Source organism: Lucilia cuprina, chromosome 5, assembly GCF_022045245.1.
Source record: "Lucilia cuprina isolate Lc7/37 chromosome 5, ASM2204524v1, whole genome shotgun sequence".
In the NCBI taxonomy this organism is placed as follows: Eukaryota; Metazoa; Arthropoda; class Insecta; order Diptera; family Calliphoridae; genus Lucilia; species Lucilia cuprina.
The window spans coordinates 66,379,677-66,399,948 of NC_060953.1; the positions used below are offsets into that span (position 1 = coordinate 66,379,677).

Genomic DNA, 20,272 nt, shown 5'->3' on the forward strand with positions numbered 1-20,272 from the left:
GTTGGAGCATCGGATGAAATAAGTAGTTTCAATTAAGATAATTATTCTGTTTGCTGACTGTGTTTTATGTTGTATGTATTGCATGAATAATGTGTATTTTGTCGGTCGGCCGGTAGTCCAACAAAACATTGATCCCAACCTTAGTGGAAAATATTGAATTTGTTTTTTATTCAACTGGCATTTAATGAAAAATGCATTCTATGGAATAAATTTTAAATAAATTTTCAATTGTTTTTTTTCTATTTTATAATCTTACAAATAGACAATCATATTAAAGAAATTATAAATTCGCCTTTTTACATTGGCTAGTTCCATCGGTTTTAAATCTTCCAGTTAAATAGTATTTTAAGACTTATCGCCGATTCAAAAAAACACTTAACGAGTCTGGTCTTTCATACAAAAGGTATTGCAATGATTCACCCACTGTGATTCAACAACGTCTGTTCTTTTCTTTTGAATCAGCATTCGCTGATGGAACTTGGAAAAAGGTTATGATAGTGAGGTTAGTAGTGAACATATATTTATTACAAGTCTCTGCTGAGAGTTTATTTCAAATACTAACAGTACGGGCCGTACTGTACGGCTAAAGAATGAGTAACTAATCAGGAGGGGAAACTTTGTCTTCCTTTTACTTTTTGTCTCTCTGGATCCGCGCTGTCTTAATAAAATAAATAGACGAGTATCGGAAACAAGATCGGAATCAAGATGTGCTGATGTTTGTAACATAAAAAATATTGGTCCAATATCCACCTTAAAGTATACCGATAGATTCAGAATCTTTTTTTGAGTCGATTAAGACATGTTCGTCCGTCTGGCTGGCTATCCATGTAAACCCTGTGTGCAATTTTCAAATAATTTGATGAAATTTGGACCAAGCATGTTTTTGGGAACAGGGGCGAAGCCTATTGAAAATGGTTGAAATCGGTCCATTACTTCACCTAGCCCCCATACAACCGTACCTCCCATTTGGGCTTTTTATGCCATAATTACGTCAAATATACTATTATCTCTTTAAAAATTGGCACAAATAAGTTTTATATAAGTATTAATGACACTGCAGATTTTCGTAATGATTGGCCCTTATACAAACCCCCCTTCAAAAAATGTCTTAAACGTCTAAAATTGACTTGTAACCATTTGAATCGCAATGAATCACAACAAAACTAACTGTTATTTAAAAATATATCCTTTTTCCAAATTTACCGAGTAATAGGTATGGAACTGAAGTCTCTAAACGGTTCGAATAACAGTATATTGAGAACCGAAATGACAAAAATGGAATAAATAATGATATCTTCAGTAAATTTCATCAAAATTTGAAACAGCTATAAACTTTTGACAGATACTGTACTTGTCTGTTTACATATGTGGTGGGTAGTTTAAATTTCTTTCCAAACAAGAATTCGTAGACGTTGAACGGAAATTGAGTTGCAATTAACATGATAAACTGTGTATCTGGTCGGGTTTAAATGTTTAAGAAAAAAAAGATGTGGTCATACACAAGTTATTAAAGTCTCTACACCTGTAATTTTAAAGGACCATTTAAGTCTCTAAATAATAAATTGTAATATTCAAATTCTATATAATTTTTTTATTATTTTTTTCTCAATTACAGATACTGCCACAATTTATATTCAACAGTCGTGATCCCATTGTTATGGGCGTAATGGTAGAAAATGGCATTGTTAAAGTAGGAACACCGATTTGTGTGCCCAGCAAGGAGGTAAGTGCAAACTGTTATTTATCTTTATATAAAATTACATTGCGTCAAAACTATGTACATATATATATTTAACAATTGTAGACAATTGTTTGAAATACGAGAATAAATGAGAATGAATGAATGAATGTCTTTGTGGCGTTTAATGGCGTATAGTAAATGTAAATATAATGCGACTATAGCCAGACGTAAAGAAACAACACCCACCCTTCATTACTGCGCCATAGAGGTTTCTGATATAAATTTCATTACAATCTTTATGTCAAACTAAATATTGATAATTTATCATGCTCCTTTTTTGTTGTTGAAAACATTATTGACTCAGGTGTGATAGATGGTAGGTAGGTAGTTTGGTTAGTTGGTGGTTGATTAGTTCAATAGCTATAATTTTAGTTTAATTTTCAATACAGATCTTTTTTTGTTTAAATACTTTATAAATTTCTTTTAATTATCAATTGACTATACATAGATATGTCGTAATAAATTTTGTAGTCGTCATTAATAAAGAATGTTTTAATTTTCTGGAGGCTAAATGTTAAATGAGTCGTCGTCGCTGGCACTTACAGGAATGTCTTGTGACTGACTACCTTTTCTTGTTTGTGTCGCTGTTGTGCGTCTTGTCTTGTGAATGAAATATAAAATTGATTCATTCATACCAGCATGTGTCAAATTTTGTATGCAACATCCTGAATAATGGTTACAAAAAAATCTTTTTAAACTCGTTTCGCTCCAACCCTTGAAAATTCTTCTTGCTAATATGTATATTCTTACTCACATATTCCTTATTGGGCTTGAACATTCTTCTTTTAAAATCGTCATGCTGAACATGTTTTTTTATGTTTATTTATACGTTTTGTTATTTTTACTGTTGCCATTCGTTATTATCATCCGGCAAAATCATCCATTGGTAATTATGACTTCCTCAATTACCCAAGAGTATGCTGTTGTTTCCCGTCCCTTTTTACACTAAAAACTATAATTACAGGCGAGTTTGGTTACATTAAAGAAGGTTCACTATATAAGTAAAGAAAATCTGAATTATCCAATAGTAAAATCGGAAAAAATCTTGAAGCAGTAGAATAGCATTACATTTAATTATTTGCGCGATTTTGGTGTTATAGTTCTTTGGAAGTATTTCCATTCGCCTTAGCTAAACCAGATAGTTTCAAACATAATTCCTTTTGCTTCAATTTTTCTAAAAATTAGTTTTATCATTTATTTCTTGTTTTTGCAAAGTTCTTTTCCTTTCTCTCTCTCTCTCTCTCTGTTGAATTCTGAGAAAAGTTTTGTGGTTAATGGGTGATATGATATTTATGAATTACCGAGATCAGTTTTATTTAAAAATTCCTACTCTTATTTATACTCTCTGCAAATAACCAAGTGATGGCGATCGTTGAGTGGAAATAAATTGGATTGTCATTGATTTGAAATTTGTCTCTAGAGAAGAACCAGTTGCTTGATTTTATTTGTTGCCGGTATGTTGTTGCTTCCTTTAGTAAACATCCAATAAACTATTGAAACCCGTTGGGCATGTTTTGTTCTTTGTTTTTTTTTTAATACAATTTAAAATTTTAATTTAAGCTCTTGTTGTTATAACAAGCAAGTATGTTTTAATTTCCTTTTCAGTAGCTGCAACATACAACAATCATCCACAATTGCTTCTTTATTTTTGTTATTACTGTTGTAGTTGTTGCGTTCCTTAACGATCAAGTTGATAGTTGTAGTAACTATAATTGTGTGAATGAATTTTACGTGTTTAGGTAAATTGCACTTTACTATAGTAATTAAAAACTCCTTTTATTAATACTATTGGCCAGATTATAACTTATGTAGTGAGAAATATATTATCTGGGATGGATGTTTCTTAAGATAATGTAGGTTTCTTATTTATTTATACCTTCGATATCCTGTTTGAATTTGTTGTTGATTGTTTTTTATTAGCCACTAGATTATTAAGGTTTCAAATAGATAATAGATCTCTTTTTTCCACTTGGATTGTTTGTGTCATTGTTATTAAAGGATTTAATTGGCATTTTAATAAATTAGACTTTTTCTTCCATTATTTCTATATGTATATCCCAAGAGATTGGAATGGTTAAATCATGCCCATATACTATGTTAGGTTAGGTTGGAAGGTCGTCTTCACTGGGACACACTTGGATCCATATAGATCCCTTTGCGATACATTAAGTGAGAGAAACGCTTAGCTTACTCTCCAGTTTTTGGCACGAAGTCTATCTTTCGGTTATCCTAACCTCTGATAGATTCGTTAAGTCATGCTAAAGTTGCTACCTAATAGATTCAGTCTATGATCTGTTAGGGCGGGGCACTGAAAGAGGAAGTGGGACTGTTCCTTCTCTTCATTATGACTTCCGACAGAAGTCATTACTGGGTAAGTTTTCTCTTCATCATGGAGCCTAAAAGGCCAGTTGCTAGTCACCACCGCCGTTAGATTTTGCGGATTTACTCTCGAAATATGCTGAAGGGCTTGGGATCTTTGTGTGTAAACAGATGGAAACAACAGATGACCTCAGTGGGCCATCTGCATTGCACAAGCTCATATAGTTTTTCGCGTATAGAGCGTTCGCAGGTTGAGAGCTCTCGGTGGCCCCTTACTAGTGAGAAGCATACCTTGGCAAAAAAGTCCGCGATGGAATTATAAGGAATATGTTGCTGTTCTGAAATCTAGTACTAATTTGGAATTTAATTTTGGGATTCCCGGCATTCTAGAACTATGTTTGATGTTGTTCCCAAATGTGCTGTATATAAGCCACAGCCTATAACATGAACTGATTTTAAGCTATCAGTAAAGACGATCTGTCATGTAGGATTGCTTCCGTGACATTTAGATCAAGTTTGATAATCTGCGGGGGCAACCTTTTGGGATATTACATTCATCATCCCATCATGACAAAGAGAGCCTTTGATGGAGTTGTGCGAATGACCCCCTGATCAGCAATGCTTATATTCGGAGGTTTTTTTCGAAACATTTTCGGTGATATTTCCACCAGACAGTTCACGATATAATAAATATCATGTTTAAAAGTCATTTGGAATTCCTATGGTTTATGCGCCATGACTTATCTGTATGTGGCCGCAGCCACTTTTTACACCAGCCGTGGTAATTTTGAAACCAGGATGAGTTCCAGATATTTAGCACTATTGGATAGCTCGATTATCTTCAACTTTATTCTATTTATCAGTTTAAGAGTGAAGATGGTTGACTTGTATTTCTTAGTGAAGAAAATAAGTTCCGTTTTCGATGGATTTTTACACCAAGGCTATTTGAGTGCAATCTCCATCCTTTGAGATATGGTATCTAGATATTAGCCAGATAAGACTACGGACACATCGTTCATACACAATGCATAAAATTGTGTGATAAAATTTTTAACGATCCATTATAATTCTATACGTGATAAGATCGTCATGAATTTCAAAATAAATTCGTCGTTACGGATCTATTCGTCTGTAGGCTAAAATATCTGATGTAATTTGGATTCAGAATAGTTTTCTCCTTTAGCAAATTTTACTCTGACATCTGGGCTAAAAGTTTGTTGGCCAGTGTAATTGCCAAGGATTTCATTGTTTCTAGTTCATTGTAATTCGCTCAAGAGTTTTCTATATCTTATTTTATAGTTTCTTTGTATTTCTTCAATTTCTATGTCATAGACCAAATACTCTACTGCCTTAATATTATTTTCTATTAATTTAAATAACGTTGAAACTCATTCAAAATAATTTTGCAAAATTCGAATAAGGTTTAATATTATTTTCTGATTCATTTTAAAAACATGCCTAAATAACAAAATTTTCTTTTTTATTTCCCATATTAAAAAAAACTGCAAGAAAACGAATTTTAAAGCAAAAAACCAACAACGTTGCAATAATATTTAACCCCTACTGGCTAAAATTTCAATTTGCTGAAAGTGCAGATTTTTTAACTGGTTTATTAAATTCAAAATAATGACTTTTTAGGTTATTACTTCTTTTTGTTTTAAAATATAAAAATTTCCCAGCAGTTTCCAGTGGAGTTTATATATCCATTTTAACCTAACATCTAACGACTTTCCTTATTACAATTTTAATTTATTCGCGTATAACAGCGAATAGAAGTCAATTGTCATTTTATTATATGATGAAAATAATCAAAGAAGAGGTCAATTGGCATTTTAGTGTCTCTCTCGTAATAGTCAAATATAGGTAAGTAAAAGGAATTTAAAGCCAATAGGCACCCTAAACTGCAGGGATTCTACAATGCTACTGCTATCTTTTTGTTGTAGCTGTTGTTAATGCCGGTAATTCCCTGTGAGTTCTTTAATGCCGTATTCGTTCCTTCTTATTGTCATTTCTTATTCTTTATTGTTTTTATTTTGTATTTTTTCATTATTTGGTATTCAGTGAGACATTCACTTACTTCCGTTTCTATTGTTTGTACATAAATTTATCGTGCCATATTTGCCTTTACTTTGTATGTACTTACTGTTTTTTTCTTCATATATACTTATGAACGTATGTAAATATGATTACTTTGTATAGAGAGAAAGAACGAGAGTTGAAGTATGTGTACATACATCCGAAAGGGCTTAATTTAATTGTTTCTTCCGGTTACTTCCGGTTGGTTACATGAGTCTACCTAAATACATTAGATTAACAAATGGAACTGTTTTATATACTCAATCACTCATTCATTCATACGATCATTCATTTACTTACTTGTTTTGTGGTACAACAAAGAATATATTGTGTGTGAATGAATTCAATTTGTATTATTCACGTACATAGCAGTAGCTGAGTGTGTAAATTTTTAATTCTATTAATATGGAATTAAATAAATATTATTTTGTTCTTCTCAAAGAGGGTTAAAATGAAACAGCCGTGATTAAAACTACTTTTTATGTACTTAGAATGTAAGTCAGAGATGGGAAATATTTAACAAGTATTGTACTTTTTCAGTACTCAGTTACTTTTATGACATTTTAAGTACTTCTTCTAGTCCACAGGTTACTGATTTTTTTAGTAAATCGACTAAAGGAATGTCAGTTCAATAGATTGATTAGTCTATAGAACGGTCAGTAGATTAGTCAATGGAATAAGCAATATAATAGTCAAAATGTCTATTAATATTTTATTTAAAAGGTGGATCAATCGTTTAGTCCAAAGGTTAATCAATCACCCGTATTCTGTATTTTGATTACGTTCGATTGCGGAAACTTAAGGGAAAGAAGAAGCAATCTATAGATAGATAGATAGATAGATAGATAGATAGATAGATAGATAGATAGATAGATAGATAGATAGATAGATAGATAGATAAATAGATAGATAAGAAAGTAATACTTTTCTTGCAGTCCAGGTGACTTTATGGTGATGATCAACGAATCAATATCACTCTTTCCATTGCAAAAATATTTAAGTTGCAAAACCATAAAAAATCACATATGTTTTTTAAGATTCACTAAACGATGCAACCTGATCATTCTCTCAAAATTTCAAACTCGGCATGTCAGTTATTTTAAATTTGTACATTCGTTTCCTCTAGTAATGATTGTTTTATTTCAATTTTTATTTATATCTTTTGTTCTCGCTCTCAATGTGAGCGTCCGCCTGTCCGTCCGTCTATCTCTTTCAACACACAACCAAATGATACAATTTTATGAGTCTTTCATTATTATTTTTTTTGTGGAATTTTTTTGTTTGAAATTAAAATGCGGATGTTGCGATTTTGTTTCATTTTGTGAATCAGGTAATTTTGGTAGTTTAGTTCTTATTGCAATTGTTGCTGTTGTTATTATTATTATTATTTAAAGTAAATGAGGATTTAGATATGTGGCAGCACGTTTTCATTATGTTCGTCGTATAATGTTTGTTTGTCGTATTGAATGCATGTCCGTTTCTAAAGTCGAATTTAATACTTCCTGCCTGCCACTGCATGAAGTGTCAATTATGAAAATGTTTATTGTAAATGTAAATTTAATAAACATTGTATGACAAAACTCTTCTTTTATTCTTAAAAGTTGTTGGTATTAAAAAGTAATTCATTTAAACACTTAAATTATTGAACAGATGTTTATCCTTAATTCAAAGGTTTTTACATATATCCATTTGCTCAAAGTCTTTTGATGGGCCATAGATATGGTCAGTTCGATAAAATTGTATTTCATGTTAATTTTAATATGGTTGCAAAATCTTTTAGGGGATAATTAAGAAAAATATTATGTAAAATACAAAAGGTTTTATTTTAAGTATTTCAAACGCCTTTTCATAACCGATTAAAAAACCATTAAAAAGAGGTCTAAAATTGGATTCTAGGACGAACTAGTCAAATTTTCCATTTTCTTCAAATTGTATATTTTCTGCTTTCTGCATTTTGCTTGTACAACATTAGACAATACATGGAGAAAATAAATAGTAATTATAGTTTTTTAACACAATTTTATTCTCCACTGTAACTACTGCTACCTTATCAAATTAATAAACTTTCATTAATATGTACTACAAAAATAGACGACATCCGGTCTATATCAAAATTTAAATATAATTTTAACATACAACCATAACTTACCTATTAATGTATATTTATCAGAAATTATTTTCTGTATATGGATTTATTATATGCATCGGATGTTGATGATGCAGCAGCATTCTACCCGTAAAATGCATTTAAATACACACAGATAACTTTATTATATTTAAATGTATTTGTATACATATGTATATAAATATAAAATAAAAATCAATCTGCTTTAAAAACAAAAACAAAATCTTAAAATATAAACAACAATTTTAGTGGCCCAATTTGTAGACCTTAACATTACTAAAATATATAGTTAGAACTTAATGAGTGAAGAGCGCTGTGAGTTATAATATGTAAATTAACACTTAACTTTTAATATATTCATATTATATCAGTATTTGTCCTTATTTGTTGTAAATAAGAAATAAATTTTGGTAATATTGTTGTTGTATATAAATATTAATTTTGTTTTGTCCCCCCTCCCCAAAACAAAAAAAAAACTATAAATCATGAAATATTTATTTATTCATTTGGCTAAATTTGGTATTACTGCTAAATGGTGTGCTTGCTTGCTGGCTGGCTGGCAGTGTATCAACAATCAACATGGTGATCAACACGATCCGAATTGATCAAAACAGGAAGTAGCGACACATGTGCATTTGTAGACTAAAATGTTTGTCGTTTTTTTATAAACTTATATTTATATAAATATTTTTGTAAATTAGGGTGTAACCATAAATTAAAAAATTAAGAAAACTATTCTTACAAAAAAAATACAAACTTGATCGATTTTACAAGACTGGATAGACTAGACTACACTATGGACATGACTTTACCCTAGACAATATTAAACTATAGAATTGAATACAGACTAGATTATAGATAGACTATAGACTTGATTAGACTACAGAATACACTATAGACTGAACTATAGACTAAACTTTATTCTAGACTATAGACTAGATTATAGACTATCGACTAGATTATAGACTAGACTATAGACTAGACTATAGACTAGACCATAGACTAAACTAAAGACTAAACTATAGACTAAACTATAGACTAGACTATAGACTAGACTATAGACTAGACTATAGACTAGACTATAGACTAGACTATAGACTAGACTATAGACTAGACTACAGACTAGACTATAGAATAGACTATAGACTAGACTATAGATTAGACTATAGACTAGACTATAGACTAGACTATAGACTAGACTATAGACTAGACTATAGACTAGAATATAGACTAGGCTGTGGACTAGACTATAGACTAGACTGTGGACTAGACTATAGACTAGACTATAGACTAGACTATAGACTAGACTATAGACTAGACTATAGACTAGACTATAGACTAGACTATAGACTAGACTATAGACTAGACTATAGACTAGACTATAGACTAGACTATAGACTAGACTATAGACTAGACTATAGACTAGACTATAGACTAGACTATAGACTAGACTATAGACTAGACTATAGACTAGACTATAGACTAGACTATAGACTACACTATAGAATAGACTATAGACTAGACTAGAATATAGACTATAGACTGGAATATAGACTAGACTGTGGACTAGACTATAGACTAGACTATAGACTAGACTGTGTAGACTAGACTATATACTAGACTATAGTCTAGACTGCAGACTAGGCTAGAGAATAGACTATACTATAGAATAGACTGTAGACTAGACTATAGGTTAGACTATAGAATAGACTATAGACTAGATTATAGGCCAGACTATAGACTAGACTATAGACTAGACTGTAGAATAGACTAGACTATAGACTGGAATATAGAATATAGACTGGAATATAGACAAGACTGTGGACTAGACTATAGACTAGACTATATACTGGAATATAGACTAGACTCTAGACTAGACGATAGACTACACTATAGACTAGCCTAGATTATATACTAGACTATAGAATATACTATAGACTAGATTATATAGTAGACGATAAAAAAGACTATAGACTATACTATAGACTATAGATTAGACTACAGACTAGACTCGATTTTTAAAGCCTCCCTAATTTGCAAGCATTTGAAAGAATTAATTTTGATTCAATTCAATTGTATACATTTCAACACAGGGCAGACCTGCTGCTGCTTGTCGTCAGCCCACAATTGCTGGCTACAAATTACAAATGCAGCATTTTTTAGCTTTGAACACAAACCATTCAAAACAAGAAATCTGGTAAAAATGCCTACTTTCCGACACTCACACTAGAAATAACAACTTTACATACTACAAAGATTTTTGCAGTATTTTCATAGTAGGATTTTATAAATTAATAATTTATAAAAAATTTGCTCATGTTTAGATTGTTTGCGATTGCATCAATTAATAACTTTGTACATCAGAAACTATAACTTCTTTACAGGTATTTTATTTAGAATTTTTCAAGCCCTACCAATTGTAGACTTCATTTTTTATATTTACCCAAATGTAATTTTTTATCTATCTATTTATTTTTTTTTTTTAATTTTAAACTCTGTTTTTGTTGTTGCTGTAATAAAATACATAATATTGTTGTTACATTATTATTACGTATTTTACGTTGTTTTCGTTAAAGTCGCTGTTGTTGTTGTAAATAATATTTTCTGGTTTGTGGTATCTATACATACACATCTACCGCCCACAGGAAACACTAAGCTTTTAATTTCCTGTCATAAGAAGTAAATATGAATGTATGTATAAATGTATAAACGTATGTTTGCTTAAACAAAAATGTAGATACAGTTTTTTGATGTACACAACAGCTATAGAAGGTTTCTTTTTACGATTTTTATTTTACATAAAACTGGTCGGTCATAAATTTACATTTATAAAATACATACAAATAAATAAAAATAATCTATCTACAAGAAAGTAAATGTTGTGTCTGTTACAACGACTAATGCTACCCACCTTTATTGAACACACAAGAAATTCATTCATAATTTTGTGCAAATTGTTGGAAAATCCCAAATACACACATAAGTATATTTTATATGTATGTACTTATACATGTTTAGAAATAATTATAATTTGTGTTTTTTCTTTTTCGTTTAGTTTGTGGACATTGGTATCGTTACTTCAATTGAATCAAATCATAAACAAATTGAAAGTGCTCGCAAGGGTCAAGAGATTTGTATAAAGATTGAACCCATACCTGGCGAATCACCAAAAATGTTTGGCAGACATTTCGATGCTGACGATATGCTTATGAGCAAGGTAAGTTTTCAAAAAATGCTATATTATTTCAAGATTTCGACTGAAGCTCTTAAATTTTAGCGATATATCTAATTAATTAATCAAGATAAAAGTTTCCATTAGAAATATCTCAAATGACGTAATATGCTAAGTCAGAAGCATTTCTTTTAAGATTGTGGTATTTTATTTTCCCCGTTATCATTAATCACGTGAAAAAGTAAAATTAACTTGAGCTGGTTTTATAGTTAGCTTAGTTAGGTACCAAATTCATTTCTGTAACATTTATTAAGTTTTAATCACCACTTTTCTGCACTTCGATTTCGTTTACGCATTCAGTTACGCAATGATCAAAAACAGGTAGATGATAGATAAATAGATAGATAGATAGATAGATAGATAGATAGATAGAAAGATAGATAGATAGATAGATAGATAGATAGATAGATAGATAGATAGATAGATAGATAGATAGATAGATAGATAGATAGATAGATAGATAGATAGATGGATAGATAGATAGATAGATAGATAGATAGATAGATAGATAGATAGATAGATAGATAGATAGATATATAGATAGATAGATAGATAGATAGATAGATAGATAGATAGATAGATAGATAGATAGATAGATAGATAAGTAGATAGATAGATAGATAGATAGATAGATAGATAGATAGATAGATAGATAGATAGATAGATTAAACCACAATACATATTCTTAATTTTTTTTTGGTTCGGATACTTAGATATGTTGGCTTTAGTTTTATTCCTTTTAATTTTTCTTAAGTCATCCTAATGTACATATTTTTTTCTTTTCCGCACTGACAAAAAACGGCGATTCCGCCCCATCCATGGGGTAAATTCGCCTAGGGGGTGGGGCAAATTTGTCATTAGTAAAATAAAAAAAAATTACAAAAATAAAAACTTATTTTGCTGTTTTATACTTTAATTGATTAAACAAAGTATAATAAATCAGATATTTATTGTTTATTTCACAAAACTTAACAAAATAAATTAAAACAAATTATAACTGATTTTTTCTATATTTTAACCAAATTTTGTACTACATCACAAGCCTTACATATATTTGGCGCATGTGCCCCACGGGCAGTTCTGGGGATTACTTTAAATTTTTTTCGGGCTTCAAATTATATTATCGAAAATTTTATTATGTCTTATTGTTCACTGTTATTGACATTCTAATACTGACCAATAAATTTTTTCTATCACAAAAACTAAAAAAGTTAGCACAAAAAGTTCACACAGTGAAATATTTTCACAGCCCTTTGAAAAACAATTAATCATGTCTGCCTCCCATCATATGTAAAGTTAATGTTTCAAATTTTCAGGGATGATAGATAATCGATAAAAGCGATAAAATCGATTACTCGGTTTTCAAGTTATTCGCATTGACAGATGTGTCCCTATGGCGTATGATCCCCCTTCTACCCTACATATATAATAAAATAACATTTATTGTTGAAAATTTAACATTTCAAATGCAATAAATGATAACTACTGAATAATATGTTAAATAATGACAAATAAATAAACCCCTAAACAATTTAAGTACATTTTAAAGAGTTCTTAAATAAAATCTAATTATGTTTGATAAAAATGTTTGACGTCATCAATTACCTTCTACAAATGCTTGTATGTAAAGTTCATTCTATATACACATTTTACTATACATATATACAAATATAGTACATACAGAAATGGTATATAAAACCAAAATATAAGAATGAATACTTTAGAAAATGACACATTGACCCAGTTATTTTTATAGTGACTGTATGTATATGCAATTCATGCAAAAATAAATGAATAAAAAAAACACTACAAAATCTATTTTTAGCAACATGACCTACAAAAGTAACTACTAACTGACTGACGTTAGTGAATATAACGCTGAATGAACAGAACAACAATTTAAAGTTTAGGGGAAAAAAAAGAAATGTCCTTATTCCGTTCAACAACTTAATTGCAAATGCGTCATAATTTCTTAGTTTACGATTCCCTGGTTTAACCTTCTTTTAAAAAAACATACATATAAGTTAGATACTTTTTATTATAAACTATTATTATTTTTATATAAAATAATTTGTTTTTTGTTTTTAATTTTTCTAATTTTAGATTTCTCGCCAGAGTATTGATGCTTGCAAAGACTATTTCCGTGATGATTTAATCAAGGCTGATTGGGCTCTAATGGTTGAATTAAAGAAACTCTTTCAAATTTTGTAATTTAATTATAAATATCCAGAGACTCTTTAAACATTTTTTGCGGCTAAATAATAATGCAACATTAATTATTAATTTACATTTGCCTCTGCCCAACTAAAACAAAAAAAAAAAAAAACGAAAAAGCAACCTGCAACAAAATCAACAATTTAGTAATTTATTATTTTTATCCTTTTTTTGTTTCAAAATTTCATTTGAATTTCAACCAAATGTTGTCACAATAAATGAATGAATGTTTGATGTATGAATAAGAATCTGTATTCAGTACTTTTTTGTACAGTTTCAACGTATTTTATGTGCCTTTTCTTTACATTAACATTTCTTACCAAAAGGTTAACGGAAGAGTTATTAAATTGTATAAAGGTTTGTATTTAAACAACTGACTATGACGTCATTGGCTTCAATAAAAAAAAATAAAGGCAGAAGGTTGTTCAATGAAAGAATGAATGGACAGACGAACGAACGAACGAATGGATGGATGCTTGGTTGAGAAAATATAAGTTCCTTAACCGGCAACTAAAGGATATTGACCTACATAACTGTTGTATAGTTACGTTAGTATCTCTGCAATGCAAACTCATACATATACAGATGCTTACCACACAACAACATTGTAGTTGTGTAAAATGATGATGATGACTGTATTAGTTGTAGTTGTTGTTCATTTAACAAGGCTGAAGATGATGATGATGATTATTATAAAACGCTGAGAACAACATGCGCATGCTTTCATTCATGAATAAAAAAAACAACAAAAAAATAAAATTTCAGAAGAAAAACTATGTTAAAATGTGAATGAACTCAGCTGCACCAACCTTGCCACGAATGTTTCAAGTATTTAGTATGTAAAAATGCACAAATCAATGAAAATATAAATGAATGGAAAGTGTACATACAAACCAAACTACATCATAATACATACTTACATACGAATATATACATACATACATCTATCTGTTTGTATGTTTATGCGACCGTATATACAACGGACGACAAGCGTGCCACCAAATGAATGAGTAAGTGAATCAATTGCATACTTACATACATATATAAATGTGTGAGTGTGTTTATTTGTAATATTTTTAGACCATCTCTCAATGAATGTAAAGAAAACACAAACAATTTCACTATTGGATTATTGAATGAATGAACGAATGAATGAATAAATAAAATATATATGTTTTTTTTATAATTTTGTCGACGTTTTTCGCTAAAGGCCAAATGCAACAAACAAACAATGCAACCAACTAACCGTTCATCCATTCAACCATCCAACCGTCCGTCTGTCTTTTATATTTGGGTCAACTTTGACAAGAAAATACTATGAACCTTGGCTGTTTTGTATAAAGTACCCCCTTTTGAACATAAAGGACGGACTGCATTTACGTATGCCAAACCCAACATATGAATTAAGACAACAATACACGGTCTTTTTTATCTTCACTTTGGCTTCAATGAAGCTGCTTTGATGCGAAAATGCTGCAGAGTCTTTTGATTGCATACATATTTATCTATGTATAGAGAAACAAAGTCCTTGAAGTAAATGACGCAAATTTTGTTCATCATTTACACAAAATAAAAGAACTATTAACACCTTCAACTTATGAATGTATCTTTTATTTGTCCAAAGCCTTCAAAATTAATTCCAAAATTGTTTGTTTAAGAAGGATTTAAAATGAAATAAGTGTTCACTTATTAATCTCTTTAAGAAGGGTTCAGATAACTGCGAGATCCAAATCAACAATATTCCTATCAGACATGCTTTTTATAGGCTTTTTTATGATATTCCTATTATATCATGATATTTTTTTATGATATTCTTATATGGGGGGACGGGGGTCTGGAGGAAAATATGGATCTATCGTTATAAAACATTGTAGATGGAATGATTTTAAATATTTTCAAAATGCACCGCCCAAGCAACTATAGAAGATCATGTGCAAATTGAATAATCTTAAAAATTGTGACTTTTAGTGTGTATGGTACATATATTTAAAATAATTTTCAAACATTACATTAAATTTTCAAAATTACTTATGCAAACTACAATCCAATCGAAGCTTTTTGTGGATTATGAGATCAAAAGCCCTATTAGATTTCGGATAAGTTAAAAAATGGACCAATTTTTATCATTTTCAAAAGGCATCGTTCATGGAACAATAGAAGATTATGTAGCAAATTCAATAATTTGCAAAATTGTGACCTGTAGTTTGATTACAAGGTTTACATGGACAGATGGACATAGGTATACCTTACCCTCCCCACTTAAGTCGTTTAGGGTACAAATATTTAAAATATTTTTCAAACATAACGTAAAAATTTCGAAATTACCATTAAAAATTATAATCAAAAAGAAATTTCAAAATTACTTATACAAATTACAATCCAATCTCATAACATTTCAGCAAAATTTGGCAAATTTACCAATTTAAGCAAAAAGGTCAAAGTTTATTTTTTTATTTTATTTAAAAAGTTACATGAAATCGTTTGCAATAAAAGGTTTGAGTTATACAATTTTTCCTAAAATTTAACCATTTCCAGTAATATCGAATCGAAATCAAAATAAAACTGGAGGTTTACATTGCGTGTCTTCGCGCAATTTGCAATGTTCATACCTAAGATACATGCAACGCTTTTTAAGCGGCATCTTCCTGTTTATACCCTACACCACTATAGTGGGGAATAATTGCCCCTATTCTGCATTTCAATTCGAATCGAAATTTTCTTCGTTTGGTAACTTTGGTATTCTGCATTTCGATTCGACTCTCCGCCACATAAACAACAACTTAAAAAAACGTCAGCCGACATGTTCGTGTGCCGCTTATAAAAGTAGAAATTAGATCTGTATTAAGAATTCTACGCGTCAAGGCATTGTATGCTTTTGCACTTGTAATTTGCAACATAAATTGATTCTACTTTTTTGACAGATGCTTACACTGAGGGAAAAAGACGTTTTTAAGTTATACACGCCCGGTACTAAATTGACACCAACGAGTTTAAAGATTTTTCGATAACACTTGTCAAAGTATAGACATACGTACGTACGAAATCACTAGTTGTCAAAATAGCGACAATTCGTATGCTTTTGTACTTGAAACTTGCAACATACATTGATTCTACTTTTTAGACAGACGCTTATACAGAGAAGAAAAAATACATTTTTAAATTATACACGGCTGGTACAAAAATGGCACCAAAGAGTTTACAAATTTTCAATAAAAACCGTTGTTAAAGTATAGACATACATACGAACGAAAACACTATGTTGTCAGACGACGCAACGTTGTCAAAATTGCAACAATTCGTTGTCGAAATTTAAATTTGATATAAATCCGTTATCTAAATGTTAACAAACGTGGTAAGCTCACTATTGAGCCGACATGTTCGTACCAATTTCGGTATTTTTCTACCGGTTTTTCCCTCTGTGCTACTTTTCTTATAAAGAAACACAATAATTTCATAAAGTTTTCAAGTTTGGGCTTTTAGTTTTTGCCACAGAATGTCAATATAATGTTCAAAGATAAAATTACATAAAATCAATATTTCTATATAAATAAACCAAAAACTTTTTTCAATTTTGAAGGATATTTAAAAATACGAAACTTATATAAAGAGTTATTTCCAGAACTTTAAATAAATTATGAGTGTTTGCATGTATGTTTGTATATAAGTAACTATAAATGTGTGTGTATTTTTGTAATGACGTCATTTATATGTACATATATGTATGTATAAACATAAGAAAATAGAAAAAAATATCCTCCACATAGAAACAACTAAATATTACATTCAAAAGCAAATTCATTCACAAAATTTCATGTAGAACTAGGTTAACATGGACCACAGCATTGTGATGCTGTCGTGTGGAATTCATTTACTCATACATTCAAGCAACAGAATCTTATATATTAGAAATATCTATGGGTATATGTGTTTGTAATTGACTACAAGGTGAGTTGAAAAAATGTCCTTTAAAATATGAATGGGGTGGATTTATTTATAACTGAGTTTGTGAGAGAGAGAGAGAGCATCCAAAAGAGAGACAAAAATGAGTTTTAAATAACAATTGATAAAAATATTGTTGTTGTTGTTAGAAATTACAAGGAGACTTCTGACAAAAGCAAACGTTTTTTTTATTTTTGTTGAAAACTTTCATTGATAAATACAAAAAGTACAGAGCAGAACAATCATCAATGAACGAACATAAGAACGTGTCCTTCAGTTTATTGCTTAATTTTACTTTTAGTTTATGGGAAGTGAGCTCTATCCTTGAATTAAAAAAAAAACATAAGAATTATTTATAAAATAGATTTTTATTTTAAGATATAAATAAATTGTTTGTTGTTTAAGTAGTTATATGTTAATTTAGTAAGTACAAACAAATTTAAATTTGTTTTCATTTGATAAATTATCAAGTACATTTTATTTTGTAATGTATTTTGAATAAATTAAAATGTATTTTTCAGGAGATAAACTATTTATTAAACGTATTTGAAAATATAAATAACAAGGCCTGTTATTTTGAAAATCTTTTACAACCAATCACAATGAAATATTAAAAACATCAATTTAAAATATTTCTTTTAGAAAGCAGTTTAATATTTTAAAATATTGCGTACAATCTGTAATATCTGTAATCTGTAATTTTGTCGTTAACAAATATACAAGAATTTACTATATTATAGGCCTTTGATGGGATACTTTTCATCAATATTTCAAGCGGAAGTATACGTTATTTTTATTTGTGTTTGGGAGTGTTCAAGGAGAAGTATTAGGAATTTTTACAATGATGCATATCTAAGCATCACTCAAGGCCTTAATGTCCTACGAAATGTAGAGTTCGAGTAGACTTGTATTGTAGTGGACTTGAAGATTTCACTTAATGAATTAGGTAGACTTAACAAACTGACTTTATGTTGGATAGCTGGCCATGAATGTTACTCTGGCAAATAGGGGAGCACGTCGCCACGACCAGTTTATTGTTTCTGAACCTTTTTTTGGTATTTCACAAAGATATGCCAAGGCTAAGCGTGACACTTGAGTAAATTCTTTATTGGGAAGCAATACCAAAAGGCTCAGGCAAAGGGTTTTATAAAATTCTTAAATGGAAAATCTCAAAAATTACTAACGCTAAATACACACAGAGAAAAAACATAGTTAAACATGGTTACTATAACTAAACTATGTTCACAATAACAATATATTGTTATCAAAAACATATAATTGTTATTTTAATTCTTCTTAAACAGTATTGTTGTTACAATATTGTTGTTACATGTTACTAACAACCGTTTAAACTTACAAATAATCATTATATGTTATGTTGTTATATGTTATATAATTATTGTATGTTATGTTGTTATAAATAACCATATTATGTTATGTTGTTCTAGGTCTGTTAGTGCAACAACAGAACAACTTTATTCACACAACTCACACATATTATTTTGAGTGTGTGTTGTTTTACGCAACAATAAAATGACTAAAAATAATTCTCATTTGGTTTATAACATTATATGTATAAGTGTTTCTTCACTTTGTAAAGAATAATGTAGTTATGTTTTTTTCGAATCAAATTAAAAATTTGTAAATCGTGTCATGTATTGTAGATTTTTACTTTTTTAGAAACTAAATTTTACTAATTCAGTAATCAAAATAAATTTGATTTTGATACATATTTATTAACGACATTTTGATCATATTGTATCATAATATAGTCTATATAAAAAGCAATATTATGGTAAATAAAAAATAGTATGATAAAATATTTAATCATAATATGCTATTTTAAAATTGTTCCAATAACCATAATATATTTAGACTACAATCATTTAAACATAATATGTTGCTTTTAGAACATGGTTACCACAACCATGTTTTTTCCTCTGCGTGTAAAAGCGATCCTAAAGTACTAGGAAAGTCCATAAAGAATCTATGCTAATTATGTGGCCTACAAATCACAAAACATATTTCATATAATGGCCCATTATTAGGATCTCGCAGATTCTGGGTGCCTTACTAAAAAAGATCCAAACTCGGGTCGTAGAGCTTTGAGCATATTCAATCTAATCTATGTTATCATTCATAGCTTTCAGTTCCATAATAAACTAAGACAAGTAAGAATTCTATATTCGCCATACATTGTTTAAAAAAAGATTAATTTTAGACAATATTAATTTATGAATTTATTCCGATAAAAAAAACTAGAACAAAATCCAAAAAACAAAATATGAAAAAGCAATGAAACTCTTAAGCTGTTGTTGTTGCTTCTTGTCGAAACATGCAAAACATTTTTTTTTTTGATAAATTTTCAGAGGTTGTCACGAATTTTTGATTATATTTATAGGAAGATTTTCATTTCAACAGACAGGCGGACGGACATGGCTTAAACAACTCCGCTTTGTATAAGGAACCATAATATTGGGTCAAAAAATTATATTATGGAAATTACAAACTGAATGACAAACTTATATATACTCTTCTTACAAAGGTAACGTTTTTTAAATATAAAATAGCTCAAAGCGAATCGGAATTGAGAATTTCTCTATCACATCAGGTATGTGAGATATCG

General features: G+C 29.7%; 1 protein-coding gene across 1 annotated transcript in view; it reads left to right on the plus strand.

Moving 5' to 3' along the window:
- LOC111690701 (eukaryotic translation initiation factor 5B) overlaps positions 1 to 13,816 on the plus strand; it is a 34,029-nt gene extending 20,213 nt beyond the window's left edge. The window contains exons 8-10 of the mRNA XM_023453239.2: positions 1,616 to 1,723; positions 11,317 to 11,478; positions 13,597 to 13,816. Coding sequence (XP_023309007.2) covers positions 1,616 to 1,723; positions 11,317 to 11,478; positions 13,597 to 13,704 — 378 coding nt within the window. The 3' untranslated portion in view covers positions 13,705 to 13,816. The remainder of the gene's footprint in view (positions 1 to 1,615; positions 1,724 to 11,316; positions 11,479 to 13,596) is intronic.
- Positions 13,817 to 20,272: the final 6,456 nt, after the last annotated feature.